A 25,543-nucleotide genomic window follows, 5' to 3' on the forward strand; every position below is an offset into this window, starting at 1 on the left:
CATGTGGGTATGTTGATTCTTACTGCCGCGCATCCAGTAGAGTCGCTACGGCCAGTTTATGACATCCTGAGTCTGGTAGAGAAGTTTTCATGCTGACACAAGATTAATCATAGAAGCACAAAAAGGATATAATTTCTTGAAAATGAACAACAGATGATCGTCGTTCATGACACAAACGTGCTCCCATGAGGTGTATGGAACAAGTGGGTGTTTCTCCTGCTGTGATGTGAGATCCTGGTACTGATGTGACTGTGTATGAGCACCAAGTCCCCTTCAGAGGACTCTGTCCATTCCAACAGAACATCCCAAGTAAACCGGGGAACTATGAGATAAAAACATGGGCAGTATGTGATGCCAGGTCTAGCTGTACATGGAACATGCTAGTGTACGATGGCAAACCGTCTGTCCTGCAGTCAGGACACGCGAGTTGTCCCCAACATTGCAGGTTTCCAAAAGAAAACAATCACCTGTAACAACTTGTGTACTTCATAGGCCCTCGGCCTGCAACTGCAGAAAGAAAGCTGTCCATGATGGGACCAGTACAGAGGAATAAACCTGAGCTTCCTCCTGCACTTGTGTCAAATATGGACACACCTTTGTCCTCATGAAAGTTTGCCTTCACTAAGACTTGAAGTAGTTTAAAAACAGCTTTCTAAATTAACTTTGACATATACCCGTCTGTGATCATCTGTTAAAGCAACAAACTCTGGTTGTGAAACAATAATCACAATAACTGATCATTTAATTTATTTTTTTACCTGAAAACAAAGAAACATTTTGTATAAATGAGGTTTTATCAGACATAAATTTGAAATGGAATAAAGAAATAGTGTCAAAATGTTTGAATTAAGTTTTAATTAAAAGTGGAGGAAAAATCCACTTCATATTAATGAAGTATCAATCAAACCAGATGGGGACATGTTTGAGCCCTGAGGACCACAGGTGTGATTATGTGCTGCCATTTAAAAATTTTAAATGATTCAAAAAAACAATTCTCACTAAAGTTCAACATACAGGACTTTGTAGTTAGTTAAATAGTCAAAATAATCTGAACATTTAAATATTTTATTGACTCATTTTATTTTTGCTCAGAAACAGACTATACTTTATGTAAACAAGGTCTGGTGGCCCTAAATTGCAAAATGAAAGGTAAATTTTGTGGTAATGTGTTGGTCTTAAGTTAAACTAAGGTGTAACACTGAATTGATTGACAATTTATACTTTGTACTTTAAAAAACACTCAAATGAAGTCGGGTCATTTTTGACCCCTGAGGACAACAGGTGTATGGAAATCGGGAGGACATTATGAGGGTTAAATATTCAATGTTATTAATGTAATATTGTATTTCACCTGAAAAATAATGTTATGAAAGCCTTGAGATAAATATGGTGTAGCACACCCCGTGCCCCCCTTCAGCCTCAGCTTGCTGCAGGTATCACTGTGACAGAGAGTGGGCCGGCTGCCCTCAGCCTTCAGCAGGCTGCCTGATTTGATTCCAGTTATCAGCCTGGGTGAACGTTTCATCTGCAGGTTTGACTGTAGTGTCTGGAGCTTCACTGCACGTTCACTGTGTAAAACAAACGACGGTGGATGGAGCAGCTACAAAGTTCACTTTTCTTCATGTTGGAGTTTGTTGATCAAGTGCTCTGATAAAGGACCATGTACAGGTGTAGACAGGCTCCACATCAAACTATGGTGTCATAACGGGCTCTGTGTCCAAGCTGCAGGACTACATGCAGTGAGGGGCTGTGTCCATGTTAGAGACTACAGACTGGCAGGTGTTCAGACAGGCAGCAGTGAGGACTGAAGGAAAACACGTCGTCTTTTCTGACTACATTAGAAAGCGCATACAGCACCTGGAGCAGAGGACTCCTATCAGTGCTCAGTACGACATCAGGCCCTCTCTCACATAGATAACAATGACTCATATGTTTATGGAGCTCAGTTGTGCATGCAGCACCATTAAGCTAGCACCACCGGGTACCTCCTCATCCGTGTGCAGCTGGGTCCTGGATTTCCTGAGCTGCAGGCCACAGAGCCTGCACAGCCACAGCTGCCCACACCAATGACCTGTGACTGAAAGAGCACACTACAGCAGCGGTCCCCAACCTTTTTTGCGCCACAGACCGGTTTATGCCCGACAATATTTTCACGGACCGGCCTTTAAGGTGTCGCGGATAAATACAACAAAATAAAACTAGTACCGGTACCGAAAAAAAGAAGGTTTATTCATAACACACGTGAAAAGACCCAGGAAAACCGAGTTAACGATAAAAACGATAACAAAATAACGCTGAAAACCGATAAAAACCCTGAAAACCATACATTTCACACCCGAGCCTCAACTCTCGCGGCCCGGTACCAAACGACTCATGGACCGGTACCGGTCCGAGGCCCGGGGGTTGGAGACCGCTGCACTACAGGATGAGACGGTGTTCATGCTGCAGGTGGAGGACCTGACACGTGGTGTGGGGACAAATACCTCATCCTCAACATCCAGAAGACCAGGGAGATAGTTGTGGACTTCAGCAAACCTGGCACTCCCCCTGCTCTCTAATTAGATAGAGTAGATGGCTCCTCCATTACGTACCTCTGACTAACACCATCAACACTACGCTTATTAAGAAGACGACCTAGCATGTGCTGGACTGAATGCTGACATCCTCGGGTCCTTCGACAGCTGTGTGGTGGAGCGCGTCCTGACCTACGCCTTCACTGTGTGGCATGGCAGATGCACTGGGGAAGGAGTTGCAGAAGGTAAAAGTCTGCAGACTTACCACGCATCAGTGACACCAACACCATTAGATGTAGAACAAGCACCACCTGTAAGCACGTGAACTGCTTGCTCTAATACCTAGTAGGAGGAGGCCGCGCTGCATCCAGTAAAAAACCTACAGCCCGATTGCTAAACTGCTCCACCCTCAATAGTCAACACCTTCCACCTCAACAACATGACTTACTGAACATGAGTCTGTGAAGTGTTGATGTTACCCACACCTGACAGCAGCTGTGCAATATTCTGCTTTATAATGATTCCTTCTTTATATTTAGGGCTGCCACGATTAGCCGACTATCAGAATCGTCAACGACTAATTTAATAGTCGACGTGTCGTTTGAAGCTTTGTAAGATCCTGAAAGACGCAGGAATAAGCATTAGGATTTAAGAGTGTAATAACGGACTGAAACAGAAGATGGCAGCAATGTATCTACAAGGATACCAGCTGCCGTTAAACACCAAAGAAGAAGAAGCAGTAGTCTCTGGTATCGCAGCTGTGTCCAAATTCAAGGTCAGCATCTTCCTGAGGCCGCATTTGAAGGCCGATTACATCACAGCCACGCGACGAAGACTCTCCAGATTTGAAGGATGGGTTGGGTGTATCCGTCGTGGCCCAACCTATCCCAGAATTCATAGCGCGGCCCAGCCAATTCCAGTTTCCAGCAATGGCAGCAGCTCCTTAGTGTTAATATTACTCTTATTAATCTTTCTGGGTCACAAATAAACTTTTAAGATATTTTCAGGTGAGAATGTAGCTGTGGAAACATTTTTGGAGACGAGCTGATCAAAAATGATCCAAAAGGTCAAAGGTCACTAGAGCCGGCGAGAACAGCAGACTCCTGGCGCACTGTTTTCAGAACATCAATATTATGTTTAGTAGCATAGTGCATATAATGAGACTAAAAAAGTGTGTTTCATTCATGTCTTGTCCAGTAGTTGAACGACAAAGTTGAGTGTGGTTTTCATGGACAGACACGTCCTTGGTATTACAGCTGGCCCCTGAAACACGCCGACAGCAGTCTGGAGGCAGAAGTCGTCGTTCCATGTTTGGCTACCTTTACAGCTCCACACACACAGTTCTGACGTCAGACCAGAGAAGCTGGTGTCCAAACAACAAACTCATATTCACATCACGATGTGAGCTTTGCAGCTCCCTGTTTCAAATTCAGCCACACAGTGCAACAACATCAACAGCATCTACACACTTCCATCAAACTGTCATCTCACAACAGACTCCCAAAAAGCTAATGGCAGCATGTCATCTGTAAGCTCCGCCCTTTTACCATGGATATTATTGCTGCTGCATTCAAATGATCCACTTTATGCAAATAGTAGTGAAGTGTACACGCTTTACCTACAGGTGTGTTTCCTCTAACAGCAGTCTGAGGTCAGCGTCGGGCTCCAGTGATGGTGTGCGGTGACAAACATGCCATGGCTCTGGTCTCTGGATGGTTGATAGTTCTACATTATCTCCATGTGCAGAAAGCAGAAACAGCAGCAGCAATGCTTCTGCCCTCGGCTAACATCTATTCACAACTACTTCCCTGTATGTCTTTGTGAGTGAACTGGTTGTTATGGTAACATGATGTGGAAGCATAGATGTGTGCTCGGCTGCAGGCAGCGTACAGCTGTGCAGTGTGTTAAATGTGTAAAAATACCTGAGCCACATGCAGGACACATCTGCACACGCTCAGATCCTCATCAGCAGCACTGGACTGTGACAGCAACAGTTGTCATAGTAACAGGACTGTTGGTAGCTTCATTTCCTTCATGCACACAGCTCGCCCTGACTGAAATCCCTCCATTAAACCGCTTTTCATATCAGTGTGTATGTCGACTCGTGTTTATGTTCAGGACTAGGCTCTTTTGCACCTTTTTTCTTTACGGCATGCTGTCATCTCTCCTGTAAGCTCACAATCACTCAGTTTAGTTCGTGTGGAGTCAAGAAGAGAGGAGCCGTTTTTGGGGATCAAAGATCTCAAAGGTTCTTATAGGTGAGCCTGTGCAAACTGCTGTTCTTTCTTTCTGCCGCGTCCAACACGAATACCTGCATGGGTAACGCCCATGTGAAATAACTGAAGCGACACACAGGTAAGTCCATAGGTTTTTGGACAAAGACACATTTTCTGTCATTTTACCTCTGTACTCCAGAGTGGACTCTACATGAAACTGGAGTTCAGCCTGCGTTTGGTAGCTGTTCAGTGGATCTCTAAATAGCCCGTCCAAAGACATGCTGATGCAAGTGAAGGACATCATTAGGCTCCAGGTCACACCGTCCTTGCCAAGGTGTCCCCTAGGAGGACGATGGAGTCACCAGGCAGAGCACCCTTGAGCACCCCACTCAGTGACTCCAAGAAGACTGCAACTGATAGTCAGGACCTGTCCCCCAACCCAAAGGGATGTGCATGACTACTCAACTAGCCAACTAATCTTCGCTGTCACTATTCAGTACCAGACTTACCAGTCATTCAGATAAACCAAAGAAAATTGCTAGATGATTTATTGTTTTGTTACTTCAGCTTTTATTGAAGCGGTTGTCATATTCTTTCAAACAGCACAGCACGGCACAATGCACCACACATTACAGTCGCAATTTATGAGTTTTTCATGTTGACATATCATATTTAACGTTTGGTAAACATGGTTGTTTCAGGTGTGTTTCTTCTTTGCTGTCTGCAGTATAACATGTAATGTTGATGGTGTACAATGCAACGTGCTGCACAGCTAAGCATCATGAGTCATTATAAGAACGTAATAACGCCTTTTAAACGCCTTTCTTATTAGTTTTCGACGTTTTCCATTAAACAGTTCTTGAATTTAACTTAATATCTGAGTGTTTCTTCATTTCAGACTGGTAATTAGTCTAATTTCTTTTCCACAGTTAATCGACTAACAAATTAGTCGCCAGGATTACAGTGAGGTGAGCCTAAGGATATCTAGCTAGTATCTCCCAACTTCACGCACTAGCTCATGCTCCTTTCCCACCAAAGAAGTGACACGTAAAAACAGGCGCTTGTCCGTCCGTAGTGTGGTTATATTAAATATAAGAGAAAAAGAGAATTTTAAGAAATTAATAAAGCCACTACAGTGACCATCAAAACGCTGAAAAAGCATTGCTGTAAACAGTTTATTTTACGACACCACGAAACAAATGATAGACGTTTTTTATAACGTCATCCGATATATATCGTTATATGGAACAGCCCTATATACATGTCACTCATACACGTTACATATAAATACAGTCAATAACTTAATTATTCTCTGTAGCCCAATTAAACATTTCAGTTGCATAAAATGTGTATTTTGACATTATGTACTGTATGGCCTGTATAATAAATAAATATGTAGCCCAATAAGTAGGGATGGGTATCGTTTAGGTTTTATCCGACACTGGTGCCAAACCGGTACTTTTGAAACGGTGCCGGTGCTTAAACGGTGCTCGAACCGGTGCTTAAACAATGGAAAACACAAACTTTGTCCTAAAACCTCTCATGTTTAGCTATTTTTTTTTTTGTAAAAAGATAACGTTAGCCTTTTCTGCAGCTATAGGTCATATATGGCATCACTCTATCAAACAAGAAGACAGCCGCATGTAACTACGACGGTGTTTGCTATTTCACCTTACATGCATTAATGTAATAACGTGGTTAGCCTACTCAACGTAAATTACACACTACTCACGCAGAGAAGAACGGCTGCTGCTGCCATCATCATCCTCATCATTTCTGCTACACTGGCAGGGCTAGGGGCCAGGACTCTCCTCTTCGGGTTCTTGAGGGATGTTGCTAACTCCGGGTCCAATAACAGGCACCACACCCGCAGTAGATGTGCTCGGTGTGAGGTCTTGCAGCAAGCTATCAAATACGGTGCATTTCTCGGCTTTTAAAAAAACACCAGGTGTTTCATCAGATTCGAGGTGTTACCTCCTTTGCACAGTATCACCTTAAAGCACTTGTTGCAGGCTGCTGAGTTTGCATCTTTTGCTGTGAAGTACAGCCAGACTTTTGACCGCTTCGTCTTGGGCATTTTTAATCTGTAGCTCTGCTCTAAAAGAACGTACGTACCTGGGCCCGCCTACTATCCTTGGAAACGTAAAATGATTGGCTAGAATCCAAAGTGTATGACATCTCAGGAAAAAAAAAGCACCGAAATAAAGCACCGAAATGTGCGCTGCTTTTCGGTCTGGTTACTACCGTTTATGTCAGAACCGGTGCTATAATGGCACCGGATACCAGTACCCATCCCTACCAATACGTATAAAATCCAGAGAGCTACACAACATGGAGCGGTTCATTTACAAACACAAGTTCACACTTTGTTTGTTAGAAATAATCAAATTGTTGCTTAATTTACACAAAGTGTCAGAAATCTGCACCGTGAACAAAAATTAAGCCTAAATTTTCATGATTTGTTGGGTTCACCCTCTGAGGTCCAAAACATAAGCGGCCAGTTTTGATTTTCTATTTGTATTTCACCTTTAAATTGTTTCATTTTATCTTTTTTGCCTTGTTTGGTCTCATTCTCTTCAGCTCAACCTCACCTGTCTGAATTTACAATTATTTTTCATTGACATACTGTAGTAACACAACTGATCTGAAATCACACAAAAACCCTAGAAGTAGTTATAGGTTTGTTTTTACTGTAAAAACCACAGACATGTTCAGTAACTTATTTTAATAAATTGAAATGTGAATCTAAATTGTCAATGCTGAAAACTTATGCACAAATTTTTTAAACACATAGAACTATTTATCTAAAAATGCAGTGTTTTTTTTTGTTTTCGTACAACCATTTAAAAATACTACTATAACTAAAATCAGAGAACAATCAGGTGTCACAATAGGATGTCCCACAAATTATTTGTGCCAGAAAGAAAAACATAATAAAAAAAATTTAAAAAATGTCCGTCTCAGCAGAGAGGAGACACCACAGGGATGAACCTGCAGGCCTGACAGCAGCAGGTGTATCACTGCTCCAGTTTTTACCTGGAGACAGTGTTTACACTGCAGTCTGCCTTTGTGACATTCATTAGTACTCTCACTGACACACAAACAAAACAACGACTACACAGCACACTAACTGGACTTCCGGATGTGCTTTGCCGTGTGAAGACGTGCGTGCGGAGGCTCCGTGTAAAAGTAGTCAAAAATAGTAATATCGCCAGTTTGAGGAAGCTCGTTTAATACGATTCGTGCTTTGGAGTGACCGAGTGTGCTCACGGGGCAATTTATGACCGAAAATGTCCAACCGACAGACCCGTGCCGGCGTAGAAAAGTTGCACGCGGATAGCAACCCTGCCGCCGCAGCTAGCAAAGCTAATGCTAGCCCAGCACACGCCGACAACATGCCTCAGTGGGCCCAAGACACGATGTCCGAGATCAAAAAAACGAATGCTGGGATCACAAAATACAGAGAGGAGACGAAAACCGAGATCATGAGATGCAAAGAAGAAATAGAAAAAGGAAGAAAAGAGTCCAAAGCCGAGATGGAAAAGTGGGCTAAGAGTGTGGAAGATAACACTAAAGCTCAGTTTGAGTTGCTACGTGAGGAGGTGAGGCTGATAAGCGAGACGACCATCAGTCTGGCTAACGAGATGGAGGCGCGGAAAAAAGAAGTGGATGACACGCTGAACGACCAGTCTGACAGTATAACCAGCATGGAGACGAAACTGAAAGAAATGGAGAAGGAGATGCTGAAGCTGAGGAGACGGAGTGAAGACCTCGAGGCGAGATCACGACGCAACAACATACGCATCGTGGGGGTAAGAGAAGGGGCTGAGACAGGCAAGAAGCCGCCGGAGTTCATAGCTGGACTGCTGAAAGAAAAGCTGGGGCTATCAGTGACACCGACGCTTGATCGAGCACACCGAACACTCGGCGCGAGACGAGACGGAGCCGGGGCTCCACCGAGAGCGTTCGTGGTGAGATGCCACTACTATACAGAGAAGGAGGAGATACTGAAGAAGGCAAGGGAAATGGAGAGAACGCCAGAAGGTCGGAATGGACGGATTCACATCTTCCCAGACTACACCCAGGAAGTAAACAATAAGAGAGCAGCCTTCAAAGAAGCAAGGAGCCTCCTGCGTACCTGCGGGGGGGTCAGATATGGGCTCCGTTACCCGGCAACGCTGGTGATTACACCAGAAGGAGGACAAACGAAAACCTTCGAGAGCCCAAAGGACGCCATGGAGTTTATCAAGAAGACATTGAACCCCGGGTGAAGTATATGGGCTGGTCTGAGTTTGTATAAGTATAAGGGCTACACTGGTGTAGGGACTTGAATGTCTCAAGAAAGATATTGTTGATTGGATTTTACAATACTGACAAAGTAATATCTCATTTTATTGTTTTGTATTTGAATATTTTATTTAAGAAATACTGTGGCCCTGCTTCATACTACTTACACATTATTTTTGTATTACTGTATTTTGTTTTCAAAGATCTTTTTGCTACAAGCTTCCCCTACTGTTTTTTTTTTTTTTTTCCCTCCTTTTAGGAGGTGCATAGATTGGAGGGGTGATATTATATTTTTAGAACCATGGGATATTTTGCACGGAGCCGCACACGGTAGGCTTGGCGTGTAGGAGATGGTGGACCGGTTGGCCACGAGAGTGCTTGTTAAAGAGCACTGTGTTTGGGTTCATGTTCATATATGCAATGTGTTGTGTGTTACTTGTGTATGTGTGTGTGTTGCTTCCTCGTTTTTTCCCAGACACCGCCCCTTTATTTTTTCTGTTTTTGCTGCCAGATCTTCAGGGTGTGATCCAGATAGTGGACGGCGTAGGAGCGTAGTGGGCATGTTGGGCTGTGGACTCCTGGCATGGCACCAAACATGGCTGTGAGCAGAATGGGCACAAATTTGATGAGCTGGAACGTAAGGGCGATCAATAAACCGGCTAAACGGAGTAAGATCTTTTCCCATTTAAGAGACCAGGGAGCAGAGATAGTATATTTGCAAGAGACACATTTGTTAAACAGGGACCACCTCAAACTGTGTAGGGGGGGATTTAACCAGATCTATCATTCAAATTTTGATAGTAAGAGTTGAGGAGTGGCCATCCTTATACACAGGAATGTACAATTCATAGAAACAACTGTCATAAAAGACAAACATGGTCGATATGTTATTGTAGCTGGGAAATTATTCAATATGCCAGTGGTGTTGGCGAATGTATACGCACCCAATTGGGATAATGTTCAATTTTTTAAAGATTTGTTTTCATTACTACCTAATTTGGACACGCACAATTTGATTTTGGGGGGAGACTTGAATTGTGTCCTAGATTTAACTCTGGACCGCTCTAGCCCAACACCTAGTGGGCTAAGTAAATCTGCTCAATGCGTTAACTCCTTTTGTAAAACTTATGGTATATTCGATCCATGGAGATATGCAAATCCGACTACCAGGCAGTACTCCTTTTATTCCCCACCACACCAAACTTATACTAGAATTGATTATCTTTTGTTAGACAATAAATTGACCCCCATGGTAATGAATGTAGAATACCCTGGTATAGTACTATCTGACCATAGCCCGGTCACACTGACACTTAAATTCCCTGACTATACACCACCTCAGAGGATGTGGCGTCTTAATAGTAGATTATTGGCTGATGATGATTTTAAAGAATTCATTAATTCGCAAATAGTTTTTTTCTTGGATCTTAATGATACTCCTGATATAAGTAGTGGCACTTTATGGGAGTCATTAAAAGCGTATATACGCGGACAAATCATTTCATACAGTGCTGGTGAAAGGAAAAGAAAAATGAAACGTACCATAGAATTAATGAAAGCAATAAAAGAAGTTGATCTGGCAAATTCTATGACTCCATCTGAGGAGTTGCATAGAAAAAGGATTTTGCTTCAGACTGAATATGACATCCTGACAAGTCAGCGTGAGGAGGATTTATATCTTAGGTCAAGACAAGATCTCTATGAACATGGTGAGCGCGCTGGTAAACTCCTGAGCTACCAGCTAAAACAATCAGCAGCTGCTGGTATGATAGTAGAGATAGGAGATAATATGGGTAATAAAATTATAGATCAGAAGGGTATTAACAATCAATTTAAATCTTTTTATGAGGACTTGTATACCTCAGAAATAAATGATAGGGACCGAGCGAAGAATTTTTTTGACAACCTTGAAATACCACCACTAGAGGCAGCAGATAGAGATAGGTTAGAGGGACCCATATCTGCCACGGAGATAGACAAAGCAATTCGGAATATGAAGACAGGAAAAGCGCCGGGCCTTGATGGGTACCCAAATGAGTTTTATAAAACATTTGCTCCCAGACTGATACCCTTGCTTTGCAGAGTATTTAAGGAAGCTCTTGATAAAAAAGCTCTGCCCCAAACAATGTCACAGGCCTTGATCTCTGTACTCCTTAAGAAGAATAAGGACCCACTTAAATGTGAGTCATATCGCCCAGTAAGTTTACTTGGATGTGATTATAAAATACTGACCAAAGTACTGGCAGCTAGAATTGAGCTTGTTATAAGTAAGATAATACATCCTGATCAGACAGGGTTTGTTGCAGGTAGACAACTCTCCAGCAATCTCCGCCGTCTGTTCAATGTACTATATACTGCTGAAGATAACATTGTGCCAGAGGTTGTGATATCCATAGATGCCCACAAAGCCTTCGATAGAATAGAGTATTACTATCTATTTACGGCCCTCGAGAGATTCGGCTTTGGTCCAACATTTTGCTCGTGGATTAAAATAATTTATTCGAGCCCCCAGGCTGTGGTAAGAACAAATAATATCATATCTGAACCCTTCTCTCTATTCCGGGGAACGAGACAGGGGTGCCCTTTGTCACCCCTGCTCTTTGATGTGGCAATTGAACCCCTTGCGATAATGCTAAGACAGGCTGCTGAATTGGTAGGGATACAAAGGGGGACACAAAACCATAGGCTGTCCTTATATGCTGACGATCTCCTCCTTTTCCTGTCAAACCCTGCCATTAGTATCCCGGTGGCCCTTGGTATTGTCAAAGATTTTGGGAGGGTGTCGGGCTATAAAATTAATTTAGACAAAAGTGTTCTTTTCCCCATTAATAAACAGGCGAGGAAACTTTCTTTCCGGGCCTATCCCTTTGCAATACATAAGGATAAATTTACATATTTAGGTGTTGATGTAACTAGTAAATATAAAGATTTACTGGACAATAACTTTAAAGTAACACTGGACAAAGCAAAATTAGATATGGAAAGGTGGGCATCGCTCCCATTGTCATTAGCAGGGAAGATAAATTCTGTTAAAATGAATATAATGCCACGGTTCCTCTATTTGTTCCAGACGATACCAATTTTTATTCCTAAATCATTTTTTAAGGAATTGAACAAATGTACATCTGCCTTTATTTGGAAAAAAACAGTCCCCAGGATAAGAAGAGAGTTTCTTGAGAGACAGAAAGAAGAGGGAGGCCTGGCTCTGCCGAACTATATGCACTATTATTTTGCTGCTAATATACATAAGTTGTTATTTTGGGTCAGAGAGTTAGATGAGGATGAAACCCCAATATGGGTTCATATGGAAAGGTATGTCTCTAGCCCAGTGTCCCCGCGCTCCCTGGTCTGCGCTCCTCTACCCTTGAGCAAACATCTTTACACAAACAACCCGGTGGTATCTAATTCTTTGAAAATTTGGACTCAATTCAGATCACATTTTAAAAACAGAAACGCCCTCCTATCTGCTCCCATCTATGGAAATCACTTGTTTTCCCCAGCCCTCGGGGGAACAGCCTTTAGGGAATGGCATAGAGCTGGGGTGGAATGTGTCAAACATCTGTTTAAAAATGGTACTTTTATGTCTGCTGCTCAACTGGAAAAGGATTATGGAATCTCCTCCAAGACTAACTATTTTAGATATTTCCAGGTTCGGGACTTTGTGAAAAAGTCATTCAGCCCCTCCCTCGAGCTTCCACAAAGCGGATGGATAGACGAGCTGATGGACACAGATCCGACTGCTAAGGGGACAATCTCCACGCTATATGCAAATATTCAGAAGGTGGCTTCCCCCTCCCTGGACAATGTAAGAAGGAAATGGGAGGAAGAATTGGGGCTGGACATTTCAGAGGTTGACTGGGGAGGGGCAGTGGATCTAGTACACTCTGCTTCTGTATGTGTAAGACACGGATTGATACAGTTCAAGGTGTTACACAGACTCCACTGGTCAAGGGAGAAACTGGCAAGAATGTACCAGGGGGCCGATCCGACCTGCCCCAGATGTAAACAGGTGCCAGCCAACTTATGCCACATGTTCTGGTCTTGTTACAGGCTAAAAGACTTTTGGACTAACATCTTTAGAACATTCTCATTCATTTATAATAAAGATGTGGAACCAATGCCTCTGACAGCCATCTTTGGGGTGGCACCGAGGGAAACTCAACTAACAGCCTCTCAGAGGAAGGCAATAGCATTCACCTCATTGTTGGCTAGGAGACTGATTCTATTTAATTGGATAAAGGCAACACCGCCATCCCATAAACGCTGGGTGGAAGAGGTGATGGCACACCTCAAATTAGAGCATCTCAGATTTACGATACAGGGCAACACCAAGAAATTCTTTAAGGTCTGGCAGCCTTTCATTTCCTATTTTGAAAATGAGTTTCCGTCTACTCCATAACTGGCAACTTTTTACCCCCCCCCCTCTTTTTTTTTTTTGTTTTTTTGTTTTTTTGTTTTTTTTGGTCCTGTCTGGGTATAGTTTTGTCTTACATTGTGTTGTAGGACTTGAGTTCGAGTTTTTCTGTATGAATGATATGCTTTTTGGAAACTCAATAAAAACACTTTGATTATTATTACACAGCACACTAACTACACACTCCACGCTAAACATCACAAATCTCTCACATCTAAAAGCTCTCTCTCTCGTTCTGGCTCGCTGCGTCACTCCCAAAACTTTCCCCTCTTCTTAAAAAACAAAATCCCACGTGTTGCCATTTTTTTAAAATTGGTCGACATGCATTTTTCCACCAATAGGAAAGAGGTGGCTTTTTTCCTTTCTTTACCGTTTTCACGCCATTCTTAGAAAATGCTTTTTTTAGCGTTTCTTCCCACACAAACGTGACGATAGTATTCAGAAAAAAGCATCGCTTATATATTTTTTGAATCATAACTCTGGATTTAGTGGCCTGTCATTAAAATTTAAAAACCGATGTTTACTTTGAAGTCCGAACTTTCAACACGGGCTGAAAGACTCAGCGTAGCTGCAGCTTGTTGCTATGTCAGCTTAAATCAGTCATGTGATCTGGAGGTGCGGCGTGTCCGTGGACCCCAGAGAGTTAATAACTCTCACCTTCATTCCAGAGTGTAACAACCAACCACCTGTGTGAAATCTGAAATGCCCATGGTGTTCATTCAAAATGTGCTCTGGCACAATCATAGGCATGGGTTGCTACTGACAACAAGTAATAAAGCCGGTCTGCACTGTGGGCTGAACCATTTGTTAATGATGGAGGGGGGTAACACTATGTAATATATTCAGTGTTAACTGTAGCTAGGCTCAAAGTGCCATCTTATTTCAATAAACAACACTGTCATATGCAAAACACCCCTCTAGATCCGCCCCTGGGCCCTGAGAAAAGATTTCCCAGTTTAAACATCTGTTATGTTGTTTATGTTTTCTTGTGAATAAAATGTGGACGTATGAGATGTTTAAATGTGGTTTTTATTTACAGATTACACAGAGTCTCACTGTTTTGGAACCTGGTTAGTACAATGAATTGAGGTTTCAAGTGCACAGCACTATCACTGTTACAGCTGGAGTGAGTTCTACTATTACTATGGATTTCATCACAACCAGAACACAGCCCTGTTTACCTGAGCACAGACCACCTGAGCACAGACCACCTGAGCACAGACCACCTGAGCACAGACCACCACACACATTTTGCTTCACTCTTATTTGAAATGAAATCTACAAACGGAGAGCTGCAAACACAATAACTAAGAGCTATTATAGAACTTCTTTCAGACTTGCCGCTCAGGCTCTCGTGGCTGTGAGAATAACAATGCAGTCATCACACAGCAGCACTAAACCTTAAAATCTCAGTTCATCGTCAGAAAACACACACCTGGGAGGTTCCGATCACATGACTGCTGAGTGTACACAGACTGTAAGTGAAGATGGAACCTGCTGCTTCCGTGGACCTGAGATTTCCTCCAATCATGCAAGTCAATTTTTAACAGTGAGCGCACTTTATGTGTCGGCGTGGACGATCACACACTTTTAGAGAGTGATCGTCACATGACTGAGCCCGGAAGTCTGCACGCATAAATGAAGCGAGCTCACAGGCTTCCACACAGACAGAGCCAAGTGACGCTATCTGAAAGCTTCGACTTCTAAATATAAATTTCAAGATAGTTTCTCGGTTTTGAGTTATTATCTGCCAAGTCTGAGATCCTAACTCGACATTTTGAGAGAAGTATCAAAAACGTTTTCTTCAGTCGCGTGAAGCCGGCACCACAGGTCTCCTACTCTTTAACCTGATGACAACATGACAGTGAAACTTTCAGCAGCCCCACCTTTCATCTTTTATGTTTCAAGCTCGAGCTCTTCAGCTCTTGCGCCTGCGCAAACACGCGCCGAAAAGCTGCCCCTCGACCCGACGAGTGTATGTGTGAGTGTGGGCGGTGAATCTTCGGAAAGAGTAAACTTGAGCAGCGGTTGGAAGCGCAGTCCCGCGGCTGTGGGAGTTACCTTGGTGAAAACCTCCAGGTCCTCGTCCTCGTCCAGGTCCAGCATGTGTTCTGAGAAGTCTGCGGGGACCGTGTGCCCGCTCATCGCTCTCAGCTCCGGAGACTAACTAAACACAAACTTCCACCTCAACTCCGCACAGCAGCCGCACTCAGAGGCCCGCCGAGGATGCCACTTCCTCTAACGGATTTCAAAGTAAAAGCTGCGATCGGTCACGTTTGACTTTGGCCCGGAAGCTGAGTTCTCGTTATGCGTCTTTGTTGTTCGCAGTAAAGTTGAGTGTTGGCTGTAGTTTGTTCATGTTTTTTGGCCAGAATGCTGAGTGTAAATGTGTTGCCTCATATCATAAGGAAAGGCCATGAGCATGATTTAGCCAGAAACGTGTCTGAACAGGACCACTGGAGTTTTTATTTTTAAGTCATTTTAATTTTTCTTTTCATTTTATATTTTCTGTTTGTTTGTTTTAAAGTTTTTCTATTATGATAACATATGTGCTATTTATCATGTATTATTAAATGTTAAGCTTAACAGATCCAACAAAGTCAAAGCGTAAAAACGCTGCCCCATAATGTGATTGATTCAAGTTAGTTTTGCAACACTGCAGTATCGTTTTAGCCTTTTATTCTTATTTATTCCAGTGAACTCAAACTTAAAACTAGGAAAGAAAAATACTGACAGCAACCTGTTTGTTTGTTCGATCCCTGGCTGCTCCAGTCTGCATGTCAAATATCCCTGTGCAAGATACTGACTCCGAGTTGTTCTTTGATGGCTTGTATGAATGGGTAAACAAGACAATTTGTATAAAGTGCTAATGATAATAATAATAATAACAATAATAATCATAATGAAGGTCAGGGCTGTCACGTGTCTTCAAGAGAGAGAGAGAGTGTGGTTTTCTCTTTGACTCCTGTTTTGTATGACGTCTTCTTTGCTTATGTGTCTCTGTGTATTTAGCCTTTTTTACACTTTTATACCATTTATATTTTCATTCACATGGATTTTTAAAGATTTATTTGAAGTGCATACATATTTGAATTTTATACAGTTTATGAAAGAACAATTACTACTGTAAATTCTGCATCCATGGCTCTACTTAAGTAACAATATAGAAGCCTTAGCTTCAAAATATATTTCAAGTCATCATTCTGTTGAAGAAAGGTTGTGAGCTCTGATATACTGTTAGACCTTCGACTCCTCCTGATATTCCTGCACCTGCCTTTAACTATGATCTGTCATCTATGAACTATGGATCCAGTGTTTAGGAACCAGTGAAAATTTATTTGATTTTCAGCCACCGCACTACACCCAGAACACGGTCGTATTTCCTGCATATTTGTCTGAGCGAGACTTTCACTTACCTGCAATTTTGTCAACAAACAGGCAAACTGTGTGTTTATTTAGGGGAGTGTGGCTGGCACACAGGCTGCACTGACAGTCAGCCCCACCAGCACCAAAAGATGTCAGTGTTGCATAAGGCTGTGCAACAATGTGTCACAACTCAGGCTAGACCACTACTGCACGCTCACACAGTCACCCTCCCTACACTTTACAGCAAACGCTGTGCTTGAAAGAAGAAAAGGAGCTCATGCACAAAGAGTTATTTTTTTCCTTTTGAATGTGAGAGAATCTTCATTTATTCACAATGAAAAATAAGTTTCTCTGCAATTTATTTTTTTCTTTGTGATTCGATTTTCCCTTTACTGTCTACTTTCACTACACAATTTAAGGGTACAGAAAAATTGACCACAATATCCAAATTTCACCTTTCTGCAGGACTGCTGCAGTCTGCTCTGTTACATGATACAAACAGAAGCATCGGCAGGTTACCCTGCCAAAGACTAAGTGGGCTGTGGACAGGAAGAGGACCAGAACCGTGTCCATCCCTGGAGTCTGTGTAGAGACACAATAGCACTCTACAGGAAGAGCCAGAGTCATCTGTTATCTGCAACCACTTGTTTCAGCTGCTCCCTTTAATAGTCCCCACATCTCATTCTATACCATCTTCTTCTGTTTTGCACCAACCCTCTGCATGTCTTCCTTCACTAGATCCATGAACCTCTCAGAGGTCTTCCTCTTTTCCCCCTGCCTGGCACCATTTTCATCATCCTTTGTCCAACATACCCACTATTCATCCCCTGCACATGTCCAAACCACCTCAGCCTTGCCTCTCTAACTTTGTCTCCAAAGCACTCAGCCTCAGCTCTTCTATTAATTTCTAGTTGTGGCAGGGCGTGGTCTGAGGTGCCCCTGCGAGTGAGGCGGACGCACTAGTGTGCCATCTGCAATCACACCTTGCCGGCTTTAAAATCTGTACCGGGTCCTGAGAATTGTTGTTGTTGGTGTGTATGTTCGGCTGGCGACTGGAAAGCTGCAGCCACGTGTGAACAGCAACCAGTGAATAAAAGCAAGATGCTGAATAGCATGAATGTGTGGACGGATCTGCCGTGTGTTCTTTACACTAGTCATGTCCATGCTTCTTACACCCCATGAAGACATGAACATCGTCAGCTGGCCTCCTGTCTTTCTGTCAGAGCCACCATCTCCAAACCATTCTTCATAGCAGCCCTGACTAGAGGACTAGAATAGAATAACTTTGTTATTCACATCAGTGGAAAATTGTCTTCGCTTCACCAAGTCATAAAGCAATCAAGTTACTTCATACGAACCAACATAAATATATATAATAAATAACACAATGAAATATAAGTTTTAATATACAAAACTTTAATACAACAATTAAACAATATATGTCACAGCATCTCATTATTGAGTATACTGACTGCTTTGGGCACAAATGATCCCTTATCCACCGACCACTAAGAGGCAGAACGTTCTCCCCGACAGAGGGGCTGGCTGCCACATTCAGGTGGTTAAACCTAGGGAAGGTTGATGCAGATGACCATGTTGCCGCCGCACAAATGGCTGAGGCCCACTATGTGGCCACCCCTCAGGGTAGAGTGGGCGTGCATTCCAGAAGGGAGGGGAAACCCTGAAGAAGCATATGCCTCCTAAATGGTGTCCACGATCTAGTGGGACAACCAGGTCCTAGACAGCTGTCGGCTCAGGATCCCTGAATGGACGGCCGGGTACTGACTACACTGCCAAAGCATGGCCAGGGCACAAGGCAGCCTGGTGCTGAGCTGCCTCCTGGGCCAACCTCTCAGTGGGAGCTGTTCGAAGCTCACCTGAATGGAACAGGTGGAATTCAGACAGGGCCTTCAGTAGGAATGCAGGGTTGTCATTCAGGTCGATGGTGGTAAACCAGTCCCTGGCACTGATGGCCTGCCTTACCTTGGGGACCTTCAGCATCTTGCATCTCAGGTACTGAAGATATTGGTTGAGGCCCCTGAGATCCAAAATCAGGCAGAGTCCCCAGTCCTGCATCCTGCTTGGGAACCAAAAGATAGTGTGAGAAGAGCCCAGCTTGGTGGTCCCCAGCATCCACCTCCCATATTGCACATTTCCCCAGGAGAGCCGAGTGTCATGGGCCTGGGTCTGGTGACCCAGGGTTCATGAGTGTTTATGAACTTGAATATATTTGATGGGTTTGCCTTGGGCTAGCAGTCCTCACAGGTGAGTGTGTTCCCCCAGGAGGCCGGTCACACCTAAGGGGGATGATGGCACACACCTGCTGCTGATCAGCCTCGTCTGGGGAACTACTGGGGAGAGTGGCTGATCTGTGGTCGACGCTGGATCGTAAAGTTTGGGATGGTCATGACGGCGGGGTCTGCGGAGGAACTGCAGGTGGTCCCCCTGGGTCATGGAAAATTAAAACCAAGGCTCTGCCCCCAGAGCAGACCAAGCTGCCTTGCATTGTAAGGCAGACAGGGAAGAGGGCTGGCCGGCTTGGCCCGAAGAAAAGTCAAGGGGGAAGTAGTTGACATGGCCCTGTGTAGCCTAGCCAGCAGGGAATCCATAACCTTAGAGTCTCTGCTCAGGCATGTGGCCTTCACAAGAAGGGAGCTAGCGAGTGCAATCAATGGGGTGAGAGCATGATCTACTGGGGGAAGTGGGCCACAGGCAATCTACTCCCACCCATTCATGTTAGAGAACCTCCTACTGGCAGGGGAACACCTGTGCAAACTCTCTCCATGCGTGAATTAAACAGTCCATGGCTCTCTCTCATAGGCATCTCCATCCACAGGTGTGTCATCGCCACTCTTCATCCTCATCATAGTTGCTCACACTTCCTGGTTGTGATCTACCAGCTTTCTGAGCAGATGGAGAAGTAAATGGAAAGCCATGCACAGCCCTGTGTTGAACTGGATCAACGAACCAAAGAGCCAGCAATGAGAGATGACAGTTTTACCTGATCCAGCACCAACTATGAGCTTTATTGAAACGTAAAGCTTGCAGCCTAATATTAAAAGTAGAGAAGGTATCCAGAGGTATTGAACCAACACAGAAGCTGAAGACGACACTGAGTGCTTTAATCCCAGATCCAACACTGCACACCACAGTGATGATGCTGTGTATATGCAGAATAGGTTGATTGCAGTGGAGTTCACTAGAAAGTTTTCATTGTTTTAAACTCACAGTTTCGCTCCACTACAAAGAAATTCTTTGTTCGTTCTTCCATTACGAATAAATATACTTCAGATTATTTGTATTTTATTTGAAGCACTTGGGAATTTTTGCAGTGTTACTGCTGATATTGTATTCAAATAATGAATGATGGCTTCATGTTGCCATGACACCAGGAATGTGCAGGAAGACACTTCTACACACTGATCACATGTAGTTCACTCAGGGTCATATATCCTGCTTCATTTTCACCATGACACTATTCATGTGAATAACACTGTGCAGCACTATCAATGTCTCCTTGGAGACTGTCTAACAATGTGCATCAATATCCCCATTTTTAAATAGTAAAACAACATTTCTCCTCCTTCTTTCTTCTCCCTCCTCTGCCAAAGGACATCCAACCATAAATTACCGTTTCTTAATTGCAGACGGTTTGTGCAGAAATAATTCAGCTGAAAAAGTCACATATTTCCTCTTCAGCAAAGCAGTTGTTGATAAGACTGTATTCATCAGTCAAACAGACTGCCAGAATGTGCACTTCCTTTGGAATCATAGATGTTATTTTTTTTTTATGCCTGGCTCTCTTGTATTGATGTGTCATCACATCACTTGCTTAAACATCACCAATTTTTCCTAATGGACGAAGATAATCAATACATATGGATCCATTTTCTCATTTCCAACAATTACCACGAGTCTTCCACTTGCCTGGGTCAGATTGCTCAGTCTGCACTCTGCACACGTACGTACTTACATATGCACACACAGTGCTGCACATAATTATCTATTCAAACACTCCACAGGATATTTTTTCTGTATTTTCTCTAAATGCACACTGGCAATGGCATTAAAAACAATGTGTCATTCCACTTCTGGCATTTTGCAATTCAAAATGATGCGAGCGTCACCTGAGCGGAATACTGAGGAGCAGACAGAGGCGTTCCAGCCAGCAGCATTAACATACAGGAAGCCATTATCACATCTGGCCTTTGCAGCCAACTGGAAGGCTGCTGAGTGTGTGTGTGTTTGTGTGTGTCTGCACGATATGTTTCCGTGTGTCTACCTGTAAATACACGGCTGCGCGTGTGTCAGCCTTTATCCATAAATATGCATGAAACAAATACAAGGTGGTGTCCATGCCTGTGCAAATTAGGTACATATGTGTGCATGTGTCCCCATCCCCCAACCAGCTCTCAGATTAGAGGCTTCTGTAATGCTTCTACAAAGGTCAGGGTTTTGTGGTGGTTGGGCTGTAGCGGCAGGCCGTGTTTAAAGGTCACCACGCCACACCATCACATTATCTCGCTGCCATTTCATACCAGTTTGTCTGTCTGATTGATTTTTAAAATAAAGCTGCACGTCCTCCCAGGCTCAGCGTGGCTGCTTTTCTCTCACAGTAAAAACAGGCAGTCTGTGGGGGGGGTAGCTCTGTGGCTGTTAGACTGGAAATCCTGTGATGGTGACAGTGATGACCGTTCCCTGCTGTATGGGTGGATGAGCTTTGTCAGGGTTCACTGTTTCGCTGTGCGTTTCGTCAGCGCAGGTGTAAAAATCAAACATCACATCAGTTGGCGCTCTGGCTTCAACACTGGTGTATAAAAAGTGAGAGATTTGTTGTGGTGGAAGGAAAAGATGGAAGCGCAGCTTTACAGACATTTTTTCCCAACTGTTGTGTGAACTCGTTTCTTTTGTTTGTGCATTGTGCTTATATTGCTTTGTGATGACAGCAGCTGGTGATTTGGGTCATTTGCTTGGCCGTTGCTAAGGATTTTCTCACTTTTTAATCATGTCTCCATTTCAACATCTTTGCTATCATAATGGAGCAACACTGAATGTTCAACAAGACAGATGTTAGGAAAAAGGAACCTGGATTACAGTTTCTGTGAATTTCTATGAAACCGTAATTAACAATTTAAAATTCTGCGACTTTTAAAGCGATAATAAGAGATGAGGAACTGTACTGGAGGTTGACTTGGTGGGAACATAAAAGCGATATAAAGAATAGACTCGCAGCCTAAACACCAGGGAATGCACGCAGATGAGTGATTACAGATGTCATGAACCTCATTTTGGTGCCACGGTGTGTCCGAGCAGAGGGACAGGTCACACCGCTGCTAAGTACATCCTTCGAGTACTTAAAGCCATTGCAATGGATACTGAGCAGGTCATGTTGGATTTGGGGTCAATAAATATTTAACAACAGTTGCTGAACACATGGGTATTCAGAGCTGCAGACTGAAAGTGAGAAAATGCGCAGATTGGATCTAAAAATAGAAGTCATACTGAATCAGTTCCACAGGTGGCTGAGAAGATTACCACGAAGTAAGACTCATGATATTCAGAGAGCTGCTCCTGGAGTTTTTTGCATGCACCTCATTTTACAGTCTGTTTCATGGCTGTATTAATCAATATACTGCAGTGTTACTATGTTACTGTGACATGGAGTTATACATCCGGGTAGGTGGGAATCCAGGCTGTAATGTAGAGTATGCAGCCATGTCATACTAACTCCTTTGAACCGTAGATCCAGGTTTAGTCCGAAGGAGAAACATTTAATAGCAGCTTCATTTTATAGAACAGTTAAACTGAGCTTGGGTCATTTTAATCATTTGAATTCCAGGTTGAATTATGATGTTTTTCCTTTTCTGTCTTTTTTTCCTCCTCCTGCCTGTCAGCTTGGATATTGCCGTATTGCTCATGCACCGTAATAACAGAAATAATGCGAATTGAAATTGAAACACGAATTGAATAAATAACCAAATAAAAGTAACACACAAACAAGTGGAGCCTTTAGAGAATTTATAGAGCTCATGTTGGAAAAGCAAAACGTGTTTGACACAACGTCACATTCAGACTGGAAAAGCTGCCAGTCTTTAAAATGAACTTAACATTTTTATGTTTCATATATTTATGAAACTGCTGTGAATCCTAATGTAACTTGTTATGCCGCAGCTGACAAAATACATGTAATTCATAGTTAACACTGAGCAGGCTGCAGTTACACGCTATGGTGTGTATGTAACCACAAAAATAGAAGTATTGACCATAGATCACTTCGTGACAAGAGCTGATTCTTAATAAAAAGCGGAGTTGACAAAGGGAGATACTGGTGTCACCCCACTGTCACAGACTCCCAGTGTTCCCCTCCATTCACCAGATAAACTGGCACAGCACCAGATTTCATGCGCAGCCAGTGGCAGTGTAATAATCAGATCAGAAAATCCCCAGGCCTGCTTCAACAATGGCTGATGTAGATCAGTGCAGTCAAACTGCTTTTACACACCATCACAGCCATTAGCCTGCACAAGCCTGAGTGGCTTCTTGGTAAGAAGGCAACAAAATGAAGGTAAATGGAAACATCCACTGTGACTATTTCCCCTGTACCACATCCAAAATGACTAAAGTAGAAAAGCATTACTGACAATTATGGATCAACTCTTGTTTTTGTGTGTTTCCAGTGTCCCCCTCCTCCCACCCTCCTCTCTGTCTAATGCTGAATGAATTGCTCTTGTTCAGGAAATTGCTGCTAAGCGTGGCAGGCAGCTCCGAACATGTTCCACTCAAAGAGAGGGAGGGAGACAGAAATAGAGAGAGGGATTAAATAGGAGAACTTGGCCACCTGGATGAATCAGGGACTGAACAATTAAAAATCAATTTACCGTCAAAAAATGTTGCCTTCTAATTAGGACCACATGCAGACCACAGGGCCTTTTCTGTTGAAGCGCATTTTTTCTCCTAAACCAAATTGTTTCATACTCCTATTGCTGTCCCCTCCCTAACTATCCCATTGTTTTTCATCATCTGCCTACCATCCCACATAATGATAATGCAGCAGCAAATAGTGTATTATTCAGGCCCGCTGTAGTACAATAGGCCTAAATGTTTCTGCCCAAATGGACAGAAATTTGTTTTGATTCCCAGCAGGTGTGCAGGGCTGGGGCATATCTCTGTTCCAAAGGGAGATGACAATGTCTCATAAAGCACAAAACTGTACAATGCCTGATAGAGCATAAACTCTGACCACATGTAGTAACAAATGCATAAACGTTAAAGAAGAAAAGCAAAAAAGGAGCTTTATGTGAGCTCTGAAAATCATCTGATCTCACAGACATAATCTGTAATTTCCCAGATTCATATTTGTGTTGTTGTACTCTGCACTGTAAAATCTAATTAGTTCACAGGACTGGAAAAAACCATGCAAACTCGTTGCCTCAAAAAAATTGAGTAAAGTTTACTTAAGATGATTAAGTTAGGGCACCGTATTTATTTTGAGTAGAAGAGCATTGTATGATTTTTATTCTGTGCTTTGGTGCCGCTTATTAGACCATCCACTGTATGAAACAAGCTGTTTTAGCTTCTTAGTAAGCACTTAAAGGAATAGAAGGAAGTGAATGGGTGTGACTGGGTGAATGTGGCATGTTGTATAGAGTAGAAAAGAACTATAAATGAGCATCCACTATTAATGATTTCATCCTACTCTTCTCTTTCCAGGGGGTTTATAAAAAAACAATAACTGGGTGCACAAGTTTGAATTTATTTGGGGTTTTCTCCAATCTACATGGGATCAAATATATACTGGCTCAACTATATACCCTTCCCACACTAATAAGTTTCCCATAGCAAGTAACACCTCAGCAAGATGCTTTTGGTATCTTTATGCTTCTTGCTCCTCATGTTTCTTGTTTTTTTCTGCCTGAAGACCTGAGGTCAAATTGGGATACGCCCCCTAGGGTGGTTGATAACAACCAAGCTAAGATCCTGTCATCATCGAAGATCTCTGGCAAGAAGAGGAACTCGTCTGCTAGAGCAGCGGTCCCCAACCTTTTTTGCGCCACGGACCGGTTTATGCCCGACAATATTTTCACGGACCGGCCTTTAAGGTGTCGCGGATAAATACAACAAAATAAAACTAGTACCGGTACCGAAAAAAAGAAGGTTTATTCATAACACACGTGAAAAGACCCAGGAAAACCGAGTTAACGATAAAAACGATAACAAAATAACGCTGAAAACCGATAAAAACCCTGAAAACCATACATTTCACACCTGAGCCTCAACTCTCGTGGCCCGGTACCAAACGACTCACGGACCGGTACCGGTCCAAGGCCCGGGGGTTGGGGACCTCTGTGCTAGAGGACCCAAGCTTGAAGGATAAAGACAAGTTAAAGGATGGATAAAGAAAGTCAACTTTTTGGGATTTACTTACCTGGATGATTGAGCATGCATTTGTTATTATTATTATTTTTACATTTTTATACACTGTGTTTATCCATCCATTTTATTTTATTAATATAGTGCTTAATCACAACAACAGTTGCCTCTAGGCCAGGGGTCTCGAACTCCAGTCCTCGAGGGCCGCTGTCCTGAAACTTTTCCATACTTCCTTGCTGCAACAAACCTGAATACGATTTGTAGGTTATTAGCAAGACTATAGAACTTGACTGCATGCTGAGGTGGCAATTCAGCCATTTGATTCCTGTTATAGCAGCTCATGAGTGAATGAACATGGTCCAATAAAAGTACTTTTA

The 25,543-nt window shown here is 43.0% G+C and overlaps 1 protein-coding gene across 1 annotated transcript in view; it reads right to left on the reverse strand.

Moving 5' to 3' along the window:
* Positions 1 to 15,735, reverse strand: part of LOC134619377 (sorting nexin-7-like) — a 41,763-nt gene extending 26,028 nt beyond the window's left edge. Inside the window, exon 1 of the mRNA XM_063465187.1 lies at positions 15,492 to 15,735. Within this exon, the coding sequence (XP_063321257.1) occupies positions 15,492 to 15,575 (84 nt within the window). The 5' untranslated portion in view covers positions 15,576 to 15,735. The remainder of the gene's footprint in view (positions 1 to 15,491) is intronic.
* Between the last annotated feature and the right edge of the window lie 9,808 nt (positions 15,736 to 25,543).

Source organism: Pelmatolapia mariae, linkage group LG20, assembly GCF_036321145.2.
Source record: "Pelmatolapia mariae isolate MD_Pm_ZW linkage group LG20, Pm_UMD_F_2, whole genome shotgun sequence".
Lineage (NCBI taxonomy): Eukaryota > Metazoa > Chordata > Actinopteri > Cichliformes > Cichlidae > Pelmatolapia > Pelmatolapia mariae.